Raw genomic sequence first — 22,613 nt, 5'->3', positions numbered from 1 at the left:
GTCAAATGGTGGGCCAAGTGTAGGCATGTTAACATTTGTTCATGTATATAAAAGAATGTCTTGTAGTCTTATAAATTGCTTAAAGATTTACACTTACACTGTTTCCTTGAGTACATACAGAAACAGTTTGAGCAATAACTTTTTAGTACCCCCAGAATTAGCTCTCCCTTGTTGCTTTATTAGACCGTCTAGGAGTACTCTCATCTGCTAATCTCCCCAGATTCCCCGATGTTTCTTCTGCTGCCTGGCACAATCCTTTGGCTTCAAATTATTACAGTTTGTTTCAAATTCTATTTGGCATTGAGATTTCTTGCAACCTTAACCCACTGGCTGTACATGGTGTTACATAGACTCCTAGCAATCCATTGAAATCCCATTGGATGATGCTAATTCTGCCTGAGCACCAATCCAGAATAAAAAGGAGAAGATTGCATTCAACATTTTATCTTTCAATACCTTATCCTGGATCTGCCATTGTTTTTTGATGTTTCATAAGTTCTCTCCAGTTTTCATTCGCCTTTGATGAGAGTGCTTGACTTGAAAATTCCTGTGTTTTATCGTCATTTGTTTGTATAGTAGTCCATGCAATTCAGAAGGAAATATTGGATTTAATATTGTATTATATATATCCTTTTAAATTTACTACAAAAATCATCAATTTACCTCTCTGCATATTGTGGAGAAAGTAAAGAATATAAAAACATAATGAGAAATGTTATGTTTAGACTGTATGATACTTTTCAACTTCAATAAGTATTTGTATACAATGGACCCCACTTAATTTGAATTCAGATTGAAATACTGCTTACTCTGAAATGAATTATTATCCCTGTTCACATGTAGTCTTTTTATTTTTACTTGATTATATTGAAATCCGAATAATTAATTTGAAGAAAATTTTTGTTTCCAAAGAACTTTAATATAACCGTGTTCCACTATAGTCATTTAAATGAACTCAGGACGTTGTACAAATATCAAATTTGATTTAAATTTCATCTATTCATTGACATTAATGTTAGTAATTAAATATTAGGTATCTTGTTTTTAATCAAAATTTAAACAAAGATTGTAAATATGATTGAAGCTAAGACATGAACTACCATACCTTTTATCTCTGATTGCATGCTCACAGGAACCTGTAAAATCTATACCAACCATTAAGGTAAACGGATTGTTGTTAAACATTTTTATTTTTTCTAGACTATTATTTCCTCGACTATCTATATTTTTGTCTTTCCTGTTTGCAAAATCTTGAAATGATATGAAATTACAAGCTCTTATGGCTAAATTAAATTTGAAGGCATGACATTTATTTGTTCTTAGAATTTTGTATTTGTATCAATGTAAATGATATCACTTAAACTGATTTTGAAGCAGTTGTATATGAAAGAGAATCAACAAGAAACAAAACGATACATGTATAATACATATCTCATGCGATAAATGTAAGGTCTGATATTAAATCAAAATTGTATTTGATATTATAGATAGACACTGTTATTTTTTTTTCTTGGCCAGGGTTTTATTATCAATTATACCATACTCTGATATATAATCTATTAAAAGAATATCTCTCTGCATGGTTTCTGTTAAAAACTATTATTTTTAAGTTATTTTGTGAAATAACAGAATATTAAGATTAATGTAAAGATATGATGATTTTGAATTAAGCTGATCTACCCCATTCTAGCACAATTTATACCTTCCTGTTCAGTAAATGCTTGATTGATTTGATCCGGTTCATATGTCAATATACTACACATGTACCGGTATTTCTGAAGAGAGAGTTACATTATACTGTTATAGAATATTGGAGTTGTTTTATTGTAAGTTTGGAAAATTGTAATCTCACTTCTCCTTTTTTCACTGACATACAACTCAGAGCTCTCCAACAGATGAGGCAAGTACTGATATCCCTACTGTCAGAATGGACCCCCCACCAACTGGTCACGACGAAAAAGGTACGAGCCTCCTTAAGTCATTTCTTCTATGTTATCTGAGGATGGTTGTTATATTAAATTACATGTGAAAAGGTTTCAAGTGTTTCATTAAATAATAAACGAAACAAAAACAAAATACCACACAGTTTCAGGAACATTAAAATTTAATATTTATAATTTATGGCTATTTTCTGATTAATGGAACCTGTTGGTCGGTAGAAGTAAAAAGATTGGCTTTCCAGCATAAGGCTTGACTAATGTTGATCAGTCTCAGTCTATTTAAATAGAGAAGAGATATTTTTATCAACAGTTTAATAGCTGATTGAGTCATGCTTCTGCAATTTTAATAATTTTGAATAAAAGATAAGATGCAATATAATAATCGATGTGAAAATATTCCACAATCAATCATTTTGCTCCTTCCAATTATAAATGCTGTTTTTAAGAGCAGTACAAGAATCACATGCTGTTAACCAAGGTGTGGATAAGAGTAAAAATTGACATCTAGATGCAGTATAACCTTGTTTGATTAGGATTAAGAGTAAAATCTGACATCTAGATTCAGTATAACCTTGTTTGATTAGGATTGAGAGTAAAAACTGACATCTAGATTCAGTATAACCTTGTTTGATTAGGATTGAGAGTAAAAACTGACATCTAGATTCAGTATAACCTTGTTTGATTAGGATTGAGAGTAAAAATTGACATCTAGATTCAGTATAACCTTATTTGATTAGAATTAAGAGCAAAAACTGACATCTAGATTCAGTATAGCCTTGTTTGATAAGATTGAGAGTAAAATCTGACATCTAGATTCAGTATAACCTTGTTTGATAAGATTGAGAGTAAAAACTGCCATCTATATTCAGTATAACCTTGTTTGATAAGATTGAGAGTACAAACTGACATCTAGATTCAGTATAGCCTTGTTTGATTAGGATTGAGAGTAAAATCTGACATCTAGATTCAGTATAACCTTGTTTGATTAGGATTGAGAGTAAAAACTGACATCTAGATTCAGTATAACCTTGTTTGATTAGGATTGAGAGTAAAAACTGACATCTAGATTCAGTATAACCTTGTTTGATTAGGATTAAGAGCAAAAACTGACATCTAGATTCAGTATAGCCTTGTTTGATAAGATTGAGAGTAAAATCTGACATCTAGATTCAGTATAACCATGTTTGATTAGGATTGAGAGTAAAAACTGACATCTAGATTCAGTATAACCTTGTTTGATTAGGATTAAGAGCAACAACTGACATCTAGATTCAGTATAGCCTTGTTTGATTAGGATTAAGAGCAAAAACTGACATCTAGATTCAGTATAACCTTATTTGATTAGGATTGAGAGTAAAAACTGCCATCTATATTCAGTATAACCTTGTTTGATTAGAATTGAGAGTAAAAACTGACATCTAGATTCAGTATAACCATGTTTGATTAGGATTGAGAGTAAAAACTGACATCTAGATTCGGTATAACCTTGTTTGATTAGGATTGAGAGTAAAATCCGACATCTAGATTCGGTATAACCTTGTTTGATAAGATTGAGAGTAAAAACTGACATCTAGATTCAGTATAACCTTGTTTGATTAGGATTAAGGGCAAAAATCAGTATACATAGACAATCTAGATTCAGTATACCTTTTTGATTAGGATTGAGAGTAAAAACTGACATCTAGATTCAGTATAACCTTATTTGACATCTAGTCAGTATGATTAGGATGAGAGTAAAACTGACATCTAGATTCAGTATAACCTTGTTTGATTAGGATTGAGAGTAAAAACTGACATCTAGATTCAGTATAACCTTGTTTGATTAGGATTGAGAGTAAAAACTGACATCTAGATTCGTATAACCTTGTTTGATTAGAATTGAGAGTAAAAACTGACATCTAGATTCGGTATAACCTTGTTTGATAAGATTGAGAGTAAAAACTGACATCTAGATTCAGTATAACCTTGTTTGATTAGGATTGAGAGTAAAAACTGACATCTAGATTCAGTATAACCTTGTTTGATAAGGATTGAGAGTAAAAACTGACATCTAGATTCAGTATAGCCTTGTTTGTGATTAGGATTGAAAGTAAAAACTGACATCTAGATTCAGTATAGCCTTGTTTGATTAGGATTGGGAGTAAAAACTGACATCTAGATTCAGTATAACCTTGTTTGATTAGGATTGAAGAGTAAAAACAGACATCTAGATTCAGTATAACCTTGTTTGATTAGGATTGAGAGTAAAAACTGACATCTAGATTCAGTATAACCTTGTTTGATTAGGATTGAGAGTAAAAACTGACATCTAGATTCAGTATAACCTTGTTTGATTAGGATTAAGAGTAAAAACTGACATCTAGATTCAGTATAACCTTGTTTGATTAGGATTGAAGTAAAAACTGACATCTAGATTCAGTATAGCCTTGTTTGATTAGGATTGAGAGTAAAAAACTGACATCTAGATTCAGTATAACCTTGTTTGATTAGAATTGAGAGTAAAAACTGACATTAGATTCAGTATAACCTTGTTTGATTAGGATTGAGAGTAAAAACTGACATCTAGATTCAGTATAACCTTGTTTGATTAGGATTGAGAGTAAAAACTGACATCTAGATTCAGTATAACCTTGTTTGATTAGGATTGAGAGTAAAAACTGACATCTAGATTCAGTATAACCTTGTTTGATTAGGATTGAGAGTAAAAACTGACATCTAGATTCAGTATAACCTTGTTTGATTAGGATTGAGAGTAAAAACTGACATCTAGATTCAGTATAACCTTGTTTGATTAGGATTGAGAGTAAAAACTGACATCTAGATTCAGTATAACCTTGTTTGATTAGGATTGAGAGTAAAAACTGACATCTAGATTCAGTATAACCTTGTTTGATTAGGATTGAGAGTAAAAACTGACATCTAGATTCAGTATAACCTTGTTTGATTAGGATTGAGAGTAAAAACTGACATCTAGATTCAGTATAACCTTGTTTGATTAGGATTGAGAGTAAAAACTGACATCTAGATTCGGTATAACCTTGTTTGATTAGGATTGAGAGTAAAAACTGACATCTAGATTCAGTATAACCTTGTTTGATTAGGATTGAGAGTAAAAACTGACATCTAGATTCAGTATAACCATGTTTGATTAGGATTGAGAGTAAAAACTGACATCTAGATTCAGTATAACCTTGTTTGATTAGGATTGAGAGTAAAAACTGACATCTAGATTCAGTATAACCTTGTTTGATTAGGATTGAGAGTAAAAACTGACATCTAGATTCAGTATAACCTTGTTTGATAAGATTGAGAGTAAAAACTGACATCTAGATTCAGTGTAACCTTGTTTGATAAGATTGAGAGTAAAAACTGCCATCTTGGTTCAGTATAACCTTGTTTGATTAGGATTGAGAGTAAAAACTGCCATCTTGGTTCAGTGTTTTTGTGTTGAATTTATGTCATGTTGCTTTTTGATAAGATAAACATGTTCTCATGAGGTGCACTGCTAGAGTAATTTCTGCCTGTCTATATATGTAAAGGGAGTCATCATCTGATTTAACATATGCTTTTGGTCTGCTTTATCCATTTTATTAATGAGCTGCGTATATATTTACACACAAATCAACGCTTTACTGCAGTCGTATGTTACAATAGATATCTCTTTGTCTTTGTCTCAACACTTATTATCTTAATCCATGAAATTCAGTATGCTGTATGTGGTTCTATCATGATTTGGTTGATTAAGATAAGCAATTGAAAATTAACTTGATGAATCCAGAGGATAGTGTCATTCCATGTTTTAAGGTCGATTGAAAACTGCTAGAATCACAAGGCATGTGATTAATGGAGGAAAGATTTTAGGACGCTGACCATTTGATATTGGTTAGTGTAAATCACATTGGTTTTATTCTTTGTGACATTTTACTTTTTTAGAGTAAAGCCCATTATTATTGTTAAAGTATTGCTGTTTTTCACTATTCACTTCATTTTTGAAGGAAAAATTAATCCTTTGATATATTGAATTTACGTGGTTTTTGGAATATTTTTTGTATAATTTCATAATAACGCTTTCTGACCTTTTAAACTTGTTTTTTCTTTTATATAACTGGTATGGTTAAAAGTTGATTTATTCGGGAGATTATATATTTTAATGTTTGCTCTGATATTACAGAGAAAAAGAAGGGCTCTTCACTAGCCCGTACAATAAAGAAGAGATTTTCTCGTTCTAAAAAGCAGTCTAAAAGTGCAGAGCGTAGCCGTGATGACTCGCACCTCCAGCCTCCAGACCAGTCGTACGGGCAGGCTCAGTCGAAAGGTCAAAGTTTATCACACACTAGTATTAGTGGATGTGACTGTATTGTTCCTTCCCTGTCATATCTGTCAGTATTATCACAAGGCTATTGTTAATGTTACAGATCAAAGTGGTTGGAAGAATTTTCATATTGGTGAAAAACATAAAGAAAAAAAAAATTATTTGAAGCAAAAAATGTTGAAAAGGTATTGTCATTACTGTAATAATAGTAACTTAGAAAAACATAGAAAAAAAAAAGAAAAAAATGCTAATAAGAAAGTTTTAGAACAAAACCACCCAGCTTTAGATTGGGGAAGAGGCGTGTTTGGAATCCCATCCCATGTTACTGTGTTAGATAGTAAAATACAAAGTTTAAAGAAAATATTAGTCATAGTAGAAAGTTTAAGAATTTTAATGAAGGTAATACTGATGGAGTGACCTTCCCTGCATTTGGTGTAGTGGATGTCCCCAGAGTGTGACCTCATTGTCATGGTAACATTGTCAGTTCATAGTTCAGTTCATGCTTGATTTATTTCCATTGTTTTATTTTATGACAATTCAAAAATCACTTGAATGAGAACAAAATCATTCATTATAAATAATCTCATTTTTCCTTTTTTGCTTTTTTTGCCTGCATATCCAGCTTTATTATTTTTTTAGTAGCAACAAAAATTCTGACTAATGAATGAACAGTTTTATAAAAAAAAGGTAGTTTGATAAAGAGAGGTAAAGTTTGGTAAGACCTATCAAATATCGGTCTCATCAGAAGAAAGATGTCAAGTCTGAGATGGAGGAAACATCTGTCTTGATGTCTTAGCCATATGTCTTAGCCATTTATTACCAGATGGTTAATCAATTTTTTCAATAAGGAATATATGCTATATTTAGAAGAACAAAAACAAGAGCTATAGCTAGGTTACAGGACTCATTGGACACTACCTGGAACATTTTTATTTTTGTATGTCCTATTTGCAGTTGTCTGCCCATTATTTAGTAATGTAAAAGTTGTGTTAGGTAAATGTTGTCTTATGTTCTACTAAGTTCTGTCTTCATTTCATTAAATAATGCAAGATAATATTGTGGAAAACTGGTTTTATTAGATACTGTTCTGAATACATGTAAAAAAAAGCCTGATGTAACTGTCAGCATGCTTTATGAACGGATGTTTTGTAGGTATTAAGACACTAAGTGGATAAATTCCAATAGTCTTTAATTTTTAACATATCATTCTATGTGAAATATAAGATTTGTGCTACTTTGTGAGGTCAAATTTGTTGTAATGATAGCATTGTTAGAAATCAAAACTTATTTGATGACTTTCTAAATAATTACTTTTTAGGAAAAAGGCAAAACATATTTATGAAAATAATACTAACCTTAAGAACTAATCTGTAGAATTTATATCAAAGTAAAAGCATATTATCACTTCATTATTTGTATGATAAATATAAATGTATATGAAGGGAATTATTTCCTCTGTTTTATTTCTTGATCTGTTTCTATTTTAATTGGATTTACAACCACAATGGCATGTACAAATATAATCAAAGTACTGAAGGCACTGAAACCTTGTACAAATAGAAATCAAAATACTGAAGGCACTGAAATCTAAAATCATGTTGTGAAACTTTAGTTGTTTAGATGAGAAATATCCTCCCTGTCTTATTGGGTAGCTCTCCTAGTGTTGTTGATTGATGGTGCTTATTCCCTTGAATTGTCCTTGTTTTTCATGCACACCTTTAGACTCCCTCCACAATACAGGTATGCATTGGTAATGTGTCAACATCTGAACAGATGTAGCTCCCAAATATAATCTGTAGTCTTTTCTATTTTCTATATCCTGTCAGCAGAAGATAATTTTTGTAAATTATCCAAAAGATTAGTCAGTTATTTTAAACATCAATGTTTCAGGATTTTAGTACATTTTTGTAGTTCATTGATCTAAACAATGTATTATATCTAACAATTGTCTGATAAACATCTTTGTAATATATTGCTTCTTTAAGTTAGTAGATTTAGTATTTTTAGGTCACCTGAGACCAAGTCTCAAGTGACATATTCTAATTGTCTTTTGTCTGTTGTCATGCATCGTGCGCTGTGCTTCATGCAACAAAAATTGGTAGAATCAAATACTCTAAATAAGGTTCTTCACAAAAATTGTGAACTTTATGACCCTGGCGTCTCACGTTTCTCCCTGGGGAGAGGGTCAAATTGACTCTAGTTTATCTATGGAAAACACATTTTTGAGCATTATTTCGTCATTTATGAGGAAATGAGTCAAATGTTGTCAGAATTATTAGTATGAGATGGCCATTGAAACCTATTAACAAATTTTCAAAGACTGACTCCCAGGGGCCTGAGGGTTGGGACTTTTTACAGATTTAAACCGACTTTGCAATGCTCTTCGTGTATCGGCACTCAGGTGACCGTCAAGGCCTCCTGAGCCTCTTGTTATATTAAATAACCACAATTCTAAGCTGCAGTAGATTTAACGAAAATTTAATGCATTGAATGAATGGTAACAGCTAATATATAATGTAGACCTACATATTTCGGTGATAATCATATATGATCAGCACATTTTGTGCTATAATGTTATTATACCATTTGCATGTCTTTGATATAGAAAATATTGCAAATGTATGAATTCATCAATGTGCTTATTCAAAATCAACTGTCCGCTACAATTTGATTTTACTTTTACATTATATTTGTATGAAAGCATTAATCGTGTAATATATACATTTAACTTAAAACCACTAGGGTATTAGGATCATTGCGACGGCACAATCAAGCTCATGAATTGATAAAGTAGGAATAAAATGACTGCCTTTTCTAATTATGGAGGTTTGGTCATTGTGATGTCATGCTCTAGATAATGATTAAGATCAGTGAAAAAATGACTGTATTTTTCCATTGGAAAAATCGATTGAAATTTGCATTGTCTGCATTGTTTAAAGCTAGATTGAAAGATGTTTTCTACAGCATTAGTTAGAGGTGTATTGACTACATTAGCAACATTCAGTAGATATAAGCATTCTTTATTTGCTTGATTGAAGTGTGATCTGGTGAAGCGTAAGCCCAATCTGGATGTTGTTTATGTAGCATTTTAAAAGCAAATCTAATTGTTTTACGTATCCGTAGCAAAATTTCAGCTGTCTATATTTAGATATTTTTTTCTAATATAAGCTGTTCCTGTTAACCTAAGCTGTAAATCATTGCTTTGTTTTTAGATTTAATACTTTTAACCCAAGTAGAGAGTAGTTGCCCGCATGATGAATTGTTTGAAATATGATTCCTATATTTAAAAAATTAAATACTACATAACTTTATTAGCTCTGAATATTAGAACAATGCTTTAGTATCTTAAAGATAATGCTACTTCATACATTTTCTATGTTTTCTAAGTAAGTGAAAACAAGTGAACTAAACAGAGTTATTTATGTCAACAGAAACAAAGAGACTTATCTTTCACTTACCCGATTTAACTACTTGATTCAAGTAATCTCATCTGACCAATACTGACACAGTTCACGATAACATTAAATAAGTAGATTGTTGAAACGACTATATTAAATATCCAAATTTCACGAAAGAGTTTATTACTAGTGTTATGATGTACTTTAGAAACAATCTTACTGTAAATATTACAGGGGTCTGTTCCCTTCTTAATCTTTATTTTGCTTAATCTTCATCAGCTTTTACTTCTTTTACAGATGACATAGAACTTGTACGAGCCCAGCCTGATACCCCTAGCCTGAAGAAGTCCCGATCCCTAGGTGGAAGTTTGAAGAAGCTGTTCAGGAGAGGTAGAAAGAGATCGCGGGATCGTGGCGAGACATCTCGCGAGAGCTCTTACTCCAGATCATCCACACGTAACGCCTCCCAAGGTCCATCTCGAGAGGGCTCAATCACGCGAGGGACTAGCTCCTCCCTGACCAGGAGTGGACAACTTCCTGATCAGAAGGGGGAGATAGGCCGTAGTCATTGGAGCAAGTCAAACACTACCTCCAATGAATACCTGGAGAGGGGCATAGATGTGTCGCCACGTCATCAACAGATGGACACTACCTACCCTGTCTTACAGCAAGAACCTGCTGTCATTCAGCCACGGGGCATGTCTTCACATGAAGCAGATGTTGGCAGGGGGCATTGGAGCAGGCCTAAATCTGGAGAACAATTGGACGTGGCCAGACACAGCTATGATACACATAGTGCCCCTCCTGAGACAGAGGACGTCAGAAGGGGTCACTGGAGTAAATCGAAGTCGCCACCAAGATCAGGAACTGTTGTCATTACAACTCCGAAAAAGGAGCCGTTAGATGTGGTAACACCAAGCTATGATACAATGGCGGCGCCTCCGGAGGATAAAATGGAGGTAAGAAGGAGTCATTGGAGTAAGAGTAAGTCTCCTGGCCGGTCGGTAGGCGGAGTTGTTATTACAAAACCCAAACATGAGGTGCCCGATGTTGTGTCCAGCTCTAGTGCAAAGGTCACAGCACCAGAGGTCAAAGAAGAGATCAAGGAGGTTGAAGTAAAATCACAATCAATGGAGAAAATAGATAATGTTGACTCAACTGAGGACAATGTATCACCTCCTGAACTATCAGATGATGTACGGAAGGGCCACTGGAGTAAATCCAAAACACCAGTTCATTATGGGCCAGTCATTATAAAGAAGAAAGAGTCCATGGAGATCGATGTTAGTGATAAGACTGAAACAACTACAGATGCAAGTAGTGTCCAACCTGAAGTTCGCAGAGGGTATTGGAGTAAATCAAAATCGCCTAGCCGTGAGCGTGATAGAATAGGACAGATCGTAGTGTCTAACGCCCCAGTCACAGCTGCACCTCACGCAGAGGTGGATATACGCAAAGGTCACTGGACAAAGAGCAAGTCAAGGTCTCCTAAACGAGAGTCTTTTCCTACTGTTAGTCCTGGGACATCGGTGCCTGATAACCAAACCTTCTAGTCCTGTTTCTCAAGTTGAATCTCAGCCTTCTCCAGTTAAAGAATCGTCAGATAATGTTAAGATGAAAGCGAAATCTACGAAAGTTGAACATGTCAAGTCCAAACCTGTTAAAGTTGTACCAATAAAAGCCAAACCTTCAAAAGCTGAATCAGCGCTTGAGGAACCTGAACCAATGATTTCCGAGGAACCTATAGTACCACCACCACCTAGTGCAAAAAAAGGCCACTGGAGCAAGACAGCAACAGACTCAAGCCAACCATCAGGTGGCGGGGTAGTAGTGGTCACAACAGATATAGCTGAGGTACCCGTCATACCAGCAGAACCTGTAGATGTCCGCCGCGGACATTGGACAAAGCCAAAGACAAGCGCATCCTGATTCTCTACAACGACTTTAAATCTCTATTAGACAACAATTGATATTCAGATATCTGTAAATTGATTATGATAGTGCATGGTGATCACGAACGTTAACGAAAACAAGGTGCAATAGAAGTGGTTCTGGTGGTAGTGCAGTCGTATGCCTTGGACAATTTCTAACTTCAACGATAGAATCCTCGTGAATAATGCAAGGAACATTTTACTGTTCATCCAGATTAGAACAAACAATTCTCTCTGGATTCATCATAGTGCCATGCCAAGTTAATATAAAATGTTCCGGCCTTTCCCCTTCATAATGTCCCTTTTGGTGACAGTTTAAAGGTATTCACTTATGTTTTATATGTCAAGACATTGCAAAAGCTCAAATGGAAACTTTGAAACTACTTACTAACTATAAGAATATTCTTTCCGAGACATTTTCGTCTTTCGTATTTTTGGAGTACTGTGCCATATATCCATTGCTCAAAATCCAAAAATAACAAGCGATTTCTTTGTGTGACAATGTTTACAAATTTACGAATACCTGAGAAATTTCATGCTTTTTACTGTGCTGGTTATTTGTCAAAAGCCTTTTAAGTTACTAAACTCAAAGAAAAAAATACTAACTTAAAACTCGTATATGCACACATAACAAAACAAGTTCGGAACAAGTTTTACATTATCATATACATACGTTTTATTAACTTATTCCCAAATCATCCCGTCCACATATCCTTTTTTTATTTATTTTCAACAAAAGATTGATATATAACATTGAGAAATAGTGATGATTATTTCTGTTAAATGCTTTTATTTTGATATTTATGTTATTATACTTTGTTTTAGTTCTGCTGTCGGGATTCGATTAGCAGTAAGATAACCAATGCTTTAGATGTTTGAAAGCATTATAGATATCTATTGTTTTGATATTGTTTAAGTTACATTGTCTTACTATACAGTGTATGAATATATATCATAATATTACTGGACAATAGCACAACATATATAATAATGAACAGAATGTATTGTTTGTCTAGTTGAAGAAATCCGATATTTCTCTTTGTTGAATATTAATTGTTTGCTCTATCCTTATTAGTATTGTTGACACTGAGCTTTATCAATATTCACTGTTTTGTTAACATTTTCTTGACATATCCTTCCATTTTTAACACCTCCTTGCTTATGGTCTCATTTTGATAATATTGTACGTTATTTGGTTGAACCCCTCAGGCCTCGGTTTCAAGACGTGTGTGTGTACGTGTGTGACTTCCAGTATTAGAAATTTGAAGGTAATTATGTTGATATTGTTGCTTTGAATTCTTAGAAAAGAATAGTGATTTATATGTCTAGTTTTAGTATTTGTGAAAATTTGAAATAAAAATTATATTTTGTATATAACAAGTATATTTAGAAGTAGTTGCATGCTTTTATGGCAAATCAAGAGGTTGATTCAACACAATATATATGATGACTCTGAGCTTTTGTAATTTTAGGAAAGAATATTCATATAAATATGGTTAGAAGATGTAAATTAGCTTTCCTTGAATAAACATAGCAACAAAATAATATGTTACCAGTTATAATAAACAACGATTGTGTAACAGGCGGCGTATTTATAACAAGCGATAATTATGGCATTGAGACAGAACGCATGAAGACAATTACATTCATACATCTCAAATCATGAATAGATATACATAGTAGTTTTTGGAAATAAGTTAACAAAATTCGTTTTTAATCATTAAACATAAGCAGTCTTACGAAATCTTTCATTGAGATATATTCCAAAAAATGTATATATCTCAATATTCATCCATATTCATTTTCAATTTGTTGGAGTCTTAATGCCATATGATTCGGATTTTAAAGGTAGGTCGTTGAGAAAAAATTCTCGATAAACTTGGAAGTTAAACTTCTAGTTTCTTTAAGAAACAGGGAAATCCTGTCTGTATTTTGTATGATTTTAAATCATCCCAAAATCGACCTAAGTTAACAGCCCAATTTTCACCGTGTGAACTGAATTGGCCTCCATGCAGGTGTAGTTAGATATTTGTGTTTTAAAGACGTTGTAACAAGTACGTCTTAATTGGACTTTGTCTCATAATACCTTCTCTCAGAACGTCGATACGACAAACAATGTTCATACTATTGCTCCATTTAATTAAATACATTGTACGTTATCTCAGAGGAGATATTGGTTACCTGGAACATTTTACGTAGACGTAAAATTTACATTTTTTTACTTGATAACTCGAATATTAAGATCTGCATTTTCATGTGCTGCATTGAAAACGAAGTTTATCTGTACATATAAATGCTTCATGAAGTAGTTGGTCTTCCCCATATGTTTTCGCCCATGCTTCCGGAATGTGCAATATGATCATCAGCATAATTTGATAGACTCGTAGAAATTTGAAATCTGAAAGATATTTGTTATTCTAAAAGTGGATTCTTAAAATTTTCGTTTCGATGTTCTGTATCACTACGAGAAGATAATTTGGTAGTGTGAATAGTGTGAGAATCAAACTTAAGGAATCACTTGTTTTTATGTTTTTCTAGAAACAAAGCCGCCTTGACTTAAAGACGTTCAGAACAAAATCAGATTAGAATGCCGTTAAAGAAGCAATTCAGTTGTTGGTTACATGTGTGTAGGTTAATATTTAAGATGTGCAGTATGTTCAGCATCTGCCGATCGTACGACGAATGAAAGAAATTTTTAAAAAACCATATTTTTTCAAATTATTGTAAAGTTTATTATTTAATTGTACAGTTGTATAATGAGGTCGTCACTTAATTAACAAACTGGTGAAAATAGGAAACAATCCTTTGATACATTGAAGTGGACGTTTAAAGTTGACGCTAGTGATGTTTTCAGAATATGTTTGTGGTTGATCCACTGCTGAAAAGAACTTTTGTTATTATATATTCATTGTATTTATGGAGTTTTTATTGGTCTTTTTTGATCATCTACAGAAATTATATCAACTACAACAAAGCTAGCCTTTTATACAGCGACATATATAAAGTGTCAAATGCTCAAAGGAAGTTTAGACATCTCTGTTTACGTAAAAAAATGCTAATTTTCCTAGCAGTCAGTTCTAAATGTATGATAGATGAAGACATAATTCTCGCTTTCATAACACCCTAATTGTGTTATGTGATTGCTGCGAAGGGTTGTCTCCTATAATCGTTATTTCAAAATTTTCTTTGTTTTAATTCTTCTTTGTTCGGTCGAATGGAAATGTAATTGTAAGTGGGTCTTTATTACATTTGATTTTTGAAACTCAATGTTCATATGACATGAGGTAATGGTTACCATAATTACCTCGATTTACAACTTGTTGACGCTTTCAGTTAGTTGTGGCAACGTTTATTAAAAAATAATTTTCATGAGTTTTTTAAGTAAACCAAACGGTTTGTATATATGTCTTTATTAGTGGGAATTAATTTGACAAATTGACAAATCGGATGACGTTTCTCATGTAACCGTTTATTCCTGTATGATATTTCTAAGTTAAGGAGTGTGATTATTGTGATGATGATTTGTATCAGTATCTTCTCTGTAGCGATGTAGACGCGTAGGAACGTAAATCAGTAATAAAACTTGTCTTAACTTCTTGAACATCTTGTGTGTATCTTTTGTATTCACCAAGTAAGCTTCATATTAAAATCCACATACGAGAAGGTACGCTCTATTGACAATTTTCGTTATTTAAGTGTTAAAGTGTTAACAAAATATTCAGGATCAGTTACAATGAACCTTTGCTACGCAAAGTAATATCTATTTTTAGCTCACCTGGTCCAAAGGACCGAGGTGAGCTTATGGGATACCGCAGCGTCCGGCGTCCGTCGTCCGTCGTCCGTCAACAATCGACTTCTTCTCCATAACCGCTGGTCGGATTTCAACAAAATTTGACTGGTAGCATCCTTATGGGCTACTAATTGAAAATTGTACAAATGATGGGGCTGACCCCCTGGAAGCCTGAGGGGCGGGGCCAAAAGGGTTAATTTGGCTATTTCCATATAAACGACTTCTTCTCTGAAACCAAGCAGGGGATAGCACCCATAATGCAATGGTAGCATCCTTATAGGGTGGGGATTCAAAATTGTACAAATGATGGGGCTGACCCACCGGGGGCCTGAGGGGCGGGGTCAAATGGGGTCAATTTGGCTATTTCCATATAAACGACTTCTTCTCTGAAACTAAGCATAAGATAGCACCCATAATGCAATTGTAGTATCGTTATAGGGTGGGGATTCAAAATTGTACAAATGATGGGGCTGAACCCCGGGGGGCCTGAGGGGCGGGGCCAAAAGGGGTCAATTTGGCTATTTCCATATAAACGACTTCTTCTCTGAAACCAAGCATGGGGTTCACCCATAATGCAATGGTAGCATCCTTATAGGGTGGGGATTCAAAATTGTACAAATATGGGGCTGACAGGGGCGGGTCAAAAGGGGTAATTGGGACTTTCTCTGAAACAAGCATGTACCCAATGCATCCTTAAGGGGCAAATTGTAAATATGGGCTGACCCCGGGCTGAGGGCGGGGTCAAAAGGGGCCAATTTGGCTATTTCCATATAAACGACTTCTACTCTGAAACCAAGCATGGGATAGCACCCATAATGCAATGGTAGCATCCTTATAGGGTGGGGATTCAAAATTGTACAAATGATGGGGCTGACCCCCCGGGGGCCTGAGGGGCGGGGTCAAAAGGGGTCAGTTTGGCTATTTCCATATAAACGACTTCTTCTCTGAAACCAAGCATGGGATAGCACCCATAATGCAATGGTAGCATCCTTATAGGGTGGGGATTCAAAATTGTACAAATGATGGGGCTGACCCCCCGGGGGCCTGAGGGGCGGGGTCAAAGGGGCCAATTTGGCTATTTCCATATAAACGACTTCTTCTCTGAAACAAGCATGGATAGCACCCATAATGCAATGGTAGCATCCTTATAGGGTGGGGATTCAAAATTGTACAAATGATAGGGCTGACCCCCGGGGCCTGAGGGGCGGGGTCAAAAGGGTCATTTGGCTATTTCCATATAAACGACTTCTTCTCTGAAACAGCATGGGATAGCACCCATAATGCAATTGTAGTATCGTTAAGGGTGGGGATTCAAAATTGTACAAATGATGGGGCTGAACCCCGGGGGCCTGAGGGGCGGGGTCAAAAGGGGTAATTTGGCTATTTCCATATAAACGACTTCTCTCTGAAACCAAGCATGGGGTAGCACCCGTAATGCAATGGTAGCATCCTTATAGGATGGGGATTCAAAATTGTACAAATGATGGGCTGACCCCTGGGGCCTGAGGGGCGGGGTCAAAAGGGGCCAATTTGGCTATTTCCATATAAACGACTTCTATCTGAAACCAAGCATGGGATAGCACCCATAATGCAATGGTAGCATCCTTATAGGGTGGGGATTCAAAATTGTGCAAATGATAGGGCTGACCCCCGGGGGCCTGAGGGGCGGGGTCAAAAGGGGTCAGTTTGGCTATTTCCATATAAACGACTTCTTCTCTGAAACCAAGCATGGGATAGCACCCATAATGCAATGGTAGCATCCTTATAGGGTGGGGATTCAAAATTGTACAAATGATGGGGCTGACCCCCCGGGGGCCTGAGGGGCGGGGTCAAAAGGGGTCAATTTGGCTATTTCCATATAAACGACTTCTTCTCTGAAACTAAGCATGGTATAGCACCCATAATGCAATGGTAGCATCCTTATAGGGTGGGGATTCAAAATTGTGCAAATAATAGGGCTGACCCCCCGGGGGCCTGAGGGGCGGGGTCAAAAGGGGTCAGTTTGGCTATTTCCATATAAATGACTTCTTCTCTGCAACTAAGCATGGTATAGCACCCATAATGCAATGATAGCATCCTTATAGGGTGGGGATTCAAAATTGTGCAAATGATGGGGCTGACCCCCCGGGGGCCTGAGGGGCGGGGTCAAAAGGGGTCAATTTGGCTATTTCCATATAAATGACTTCTTCTCTGTAACTAAGCATGGTATAGCACCCATAATGCAATGGTAGCATCCTTGTAGGATGGGGATTCCAGATTGAGCAAATGATAAAGCTGACCCCCGGGGGCCTGAGGGGCGGGGTCAAAAGTGGTCAATTTCCATATAAATGACTTTTTCTCTGCAACTTAACATGGGATTGCGCTCATAATGCAATGGTTACATCCTTATAGGGTTTGGATTCAAAATTTTGCAAATGATGGGGCTGACCCCCCGGGGGCCTGAAGGGTGGGGTCAAAAGGGGTCAATTTAGCTATTTCCATATAAACGACTTCTTCTCTGCAACTAAGAATGGAAGAGCACTTATAATGCAATGGTAGCATCCTTATAGGGTTGGGATTTGAAATTGTACAAATGATAGGGCTGACCCCCGGGGCCTTAAACGGCAATAGATGCGAGGTCAAAAAGGTCAATTAGGCTACTATTTTCATATAAATTACTTTGTCTCTGAACCTATGTATTGGATAGCATATTTGTATGGTATCAATAGCATCATTGTATCGTTGTGATTCAAAATTCAACTTTGGGAGTCAATTTTGCTTTTTTTTCTTATTATCAAGAGTCTTGTGATAATTACTAACAAAAAACCAGGTGAGCGATACAGGCCCTCTGGGCCTCTTGTTTGAACTAGTGATCTTTTTCAAGCTATAAACCACTTTAGTGCTGTTAAGCAGTATGAAAGTGTGGATGCAACATAGGTAACTTTATGGATTACTATTTACTGGAACTCGTGAATAATTGGGCTCAAAATAACAATAACAGTTAGACCTGGTAGTGATCCAAACACTGACACTTCAGCACACGGTTCCACGTCCCAACCATCTGAGCTACACAGTCGTCTGATTTTAATTTTTTCTCGCATAGGATTAAAGCTGTATTATACTATGCTGAATTGAATGAGACATTGTAAAAGTTGGTCCTCTGATACGCCCTATGAATAACATGGCTTTTAAACCCATTTTGGGATAATTTAGTTAATCATATACTGCAATTGATCGACTCCTTTTTCCCATATACGATCATTTATATATCAAAGTATGTGTATTCAGAAACTTCATATTTTGATATTTATTTTTAGGTTTTGAAAACTGTCATCTTTAGGTCGACACGGGCCAATATACGCCATACCTCTTTGTAAAAGTATGCAAAAGTGTACAAAAATGGGGATCCAGGGATTGGAATATACTCAGCAATCGTCTATTTTCAATTCGTTGTTTCATTTGTGAACCATGACAACCAAATAACATCTGATGACTGGAAAGCATAATCATTAAATGTGTTTTCCATTAAAAACACCAATATTGCAGTTCGATTAATTTTCTAGGTATCGGGCATTTTGTACAGTTGCTGAAAAGAACAAAAAAATCCAAAAATCAGAATTTTGTTATTTTACTGGTTTGTTTACAGCGTATAACAAAACAGGAGGCAACAAATTACTGCTATTATATCTTTTTAGCGCACATAATTCCAACGTTACCCAGAAGACTCTGTCCAGGTTGCTTTTCTTTCAATATGCCGTTTTCTTGCATCAACACACAATTGCCACACCTTCCAGTGACTCTTGTTCCGGTCAAAAAGCTTTTAGTATATCTTAGCTCTGAATACAAATAAAAAAACATTTATTGAAAATTTTTGTAGACTTCGTGAGCATGCTTTTCTATTCCGTGATTAAGACGTTTTTCACTGCAAAATATATGAGTGAAGATTCTATGTTTGTCTTGGATTTAGGACAAAAAAATGTTTGAGCTTGGTTTTTTGTCTCCCTAAATAACTCATGCATTCGGACAACTGTGACCGACTTCTATGGGTGATATGGTGTACCACATGAAATTGCTATATGGATCAATTAATTTCTCGTTTCTTACCTTGTTTGTTCCGAGAAATCCTTTATATTTTTGCAACTGCTTTTGCACCTCTTAGTAAATCCATCAAAGTCATGTTCAAGCTTTGGCAATGAGTCTAAAAAAGGAGCATTGACGTTTACAGTAGATATGGTCCGTCATATAATATGGTAACAATAATACACTTAGGATTACTACAATGTACGATATGACAAATCAGTAAAATGCTTAACAATTGTCCAGTACATTAAAGCATCAATTCAATTATTAAAACCAATTATATTAAATTCAGTAAACCATTGGCTTTTCATTTTCAAAACGTTGTATTAACAAATGTCAACGGAATTAGACAGTAGACCATATTGCTTTAAAATGAATAATAATTGAAAAAATAAAATGAACATTAGACTTTAGATATCGTTATTAAGACATTAAAGTTTTGAGTCAATTTGATACAAAGATGAGTTCTTGCTCTCCTTGAACACCGACACGCTGCACTACACCAATGGAGCTTACGGAGCGACGATGACGATGTCACATGTATCGATATTCGGATCAACACCAAAATGATTAAAAAAAACTAAAGCGTATTGTTATAGTGCCCGTAAAAAAATTTGATTAAAGTCACTGATGACTTATGTAAGTCATGTATACAACAGCCATTATATAACACTGCGTATTACATTTTGGTACCAATTTCAAATGATTTTATTGACAAATGTCAAAGAGATTAGACAACAGGCATTGCCTATATAGGTGTTCTTTCTACAAAACAACACACAATTTACAAACATCCCTAAAGAGTACCGCATAACAAAAGTAGTCATCGAATTAGAACGGCAAAGACACAGCGATACAAAATAAGGAAATCAACGGTCAATTCAGTGGCAATAAGTTTTCAATGTTTCCGTATTTTATGTGTTGTTGACTGTCAAATGAGTAGTTTACTTCAGTCATCCTTGACCTGTTTAGATGTTAGTGCAAGTGTAATTAAGTGTAAGCTTAACGAGATATACAACTTCGTCCAAGTCCTTGAATTATCGGAAATTTTATACTGCCAAAACCACTACATTTCACACTATGTCAAAATCAGGAGCGCATTATATACCACTAATATGCAAATATCACATGTTTTAGAAAGTAAACATTGCCTACCTTGGCATCTGCAATGGAGAATGATTTCGCGTCATCTGCTTTCTGGTAAGCCACACAAACGTGCCTTAGTTTCCCTATCAAACATACCTTATGCCACTTCCAATCTGTAGAAGTAGATATTTAAGTCATTTAAAACAAGTTGATCACCATGAAACTAGAACGAGAGGACCAAGCTAGATATATATATTGTGTACGGCACGTATCTTTTGATGCAATAGTAATGAACTTTTTCCTTAAAATATAACTGAATGACAGATTGCATGAATGCTTTATTAGATTTGGAATAAAAAAAACCGCCTCTCTACACTTTGAGGAAGGAAGTCGTTATTCTTACTTACCAGCGGCAAGAGTCATGGATGCACAGCCAATCAACAACAAAACCATCAATTTCCCCATGGTGACGTCTGGGAAGAGAGTCCAATGTCTGGATAATGGAGAGTTCTCCCCTCACTTTATATACAGAATTATCCCAGAATGTCGGCGCCGATGATAGTCATAAAATATTTAATGACAATTAACGTTTTTTTAACAGCTTTACATCAAACAGTACATAAAACTAATTGAAAAAGTCGTTTCGTTTAATGATGCGTTTATGTGTTTAACTGTTTATCAGCTGGTACATACTATGTGTACCATCTGGAAGGAAGATATCCAACACTTTCATGATGGATCAAATAGACATTTACGTTACAAAACACATAGACATTTACGTAATACAACAAATGAACGTCTACATGATACCTTGCTTGTACATATATTTGTTTTATCACGGAGATATTTGTTTGTTCTATAACGTAGATGTTTGTTTATCATCTCCGTGATAAAACAAACTTCAATGCCATACAATAAAAAACATTGTTGTCGTACAACAAATGAAAATCTACGTCATACAACAAATAAAATCTACGTCATACAACAAATGAAAATCTACGTGATACAACAAATATAACATGGTACAATAAACAAACATCAGCGCTACAGAACAAATAGTCCAGTGGCTTATGTAATTATGTGAGCTTTACGTGATGAAAGTTGACACCATATATCAAAATGTTCAATAGGCTATCCTCTTTCAAAAACTGATGATGTCAATTTTATTGATCATATGGAGGGGTCAAGGACAAGGGTCAAAGGTCAAGTCGTTTATTAGCTGAAAAACTGGCGGGAGTGAGATCATATTTTGACTTTTAGAACACCTAACTTGATTTTTCTTCATCAACATATGTCATATGTTCAATATATTCACTAAAGACTTTTTTCATAATGTGATTTTTTTGGAAAAGGTCAGATGGATTAAAGGACAGAGCTCATACTAGTTAGTTCCTTTCATACCCCGATAAAATTAAAAATAGTGACATCAATCCTTAAATATACTACGGAAAAATTTTGAATATTATGTACCAAAAAGAAAAATATAACATATTTATGATAGTGCTATTACAGACGATTTACTTAGATTATTATCAAAATGAAACCTCCTAGCAACTGATTTTATACCCTAGAAACTAAATACCAACCCTTATGTCGACCACAGGAAACATACTTTTTCTCAAAATCATTTTTTTTTTTGAAAATAAAACTAAAGTTGATATTGAAGATCATATCAATGTTATGGCATATTTATGTGCTCAAAATAATATTGTGTAACGAATAAATCAATTTATTAAAGAAGCAAAAATTGTATTCAGTTTGGATGGAATGTTAAGTTGTGTAGGATTGGGGCCGTAATTTTCATTTCATACGCTTGGGTCGGGTTACAGCCGGTGTGTGTCATTTCTACCGCAAGTAGCGGTATTTAGTGAAATGCATTTTTCCCAGTAAGCATGCGCGGTGAACACTTCCTTCTTCGTCGCGGCTTGATCAAATCAAGGAAAAATTTTCAAGCAAGGTTTTCGTAAGTATTGTTGGTAAGGTATCAAGTTATCGTTACAATTCTACATACTTTAGAAACCTGATGATACTGAGATGATTGTTTAGCGGTCTCGGAGTTCGATGTATTGAGTCAAGTGTGATTACATTGAATTTTTA

At 34.9% G+C, this 22,613-nt stretch overlaps 1 protein-coding gene and 1 long non-coding RNA gene across 3 annotated transcripts; one reads left to right on the top strand and one right to left on the bottom strand.

Annotated features, from left to right (window-relative positions):
• The first annotated feature begins 1,879 nt into the window (after nt 1–1,879).
• Nucleotides 1,880–15,182, top strand: LOC138313328 (micronuclear linker histone polyprotein-like). 2 transcript variants are annotated; one of them, XM_069253819.1, is made up of 3 exons: nt 1,895–1,961; nt 6,112–6,255; nt 9,948–15,182. In XM_069253819.1, the coding sequence occupies exons 1-3, from the start codon at nt 1,928–1,930 to the stop codon at nt 11,201–11,203; spliced, it is 1,434 nt and encodes a 477-aa protein (XP_069109920.1). In that variant the 5' UTR covers nt 1,895–1,927; the 3' UTR covers nt 11,204–15,182. The 2 variants fall into 2 exon arrangements, with proteins under 2 accessions (XP_069109921.1, XP_069109920.1); XM_069253820.1 differs by lacking the exon at nt 6,112–6,255 and having other exon boundaries at nt 1,880–1,961.
• A 3,780-nt stretch (nt 15,183–18,962) lies between these two features.
• On the bottom strand, nt 18,963–21,207 carry LOC138313327 (uncharacterized). Its single transcript, XR_011207177.1, has 4 exons — nt 20,924–21,207; nt 20,586–20,689; nt 19,455–19,548; nt 18,963–19,186 (listed from the first exon to the last, which is right to left on the bottom strand). It is a non-coding gene; the product is annotated as an uncharacterized lncRNA (long non-coding RNA).
• Between the last annotated feature and the right edge of the window lie 1,406 nt (nt 21,208–22,613).

This window comes from Argopecten irradians, unplaced genomic scaffold (assembly GCF_041381155.1).
Source record: "Argopecten irradians isolate NY unplaced genomic scaffold, Ai_NY scaffold_0653, whole genome shotgun sequence".
NCBI classification, from domain to species: Eukaryota; Metazoa; Mollusca; class Bivalvia; order Pectinida; family Pectinidae; genus Argopecten; species Argopecten irradians.
The sequence above is the reverse complement of the archived record's forward strand: the minus strand, read 5'-3'. Positions and strand labels throughout refer to the sequence as shown.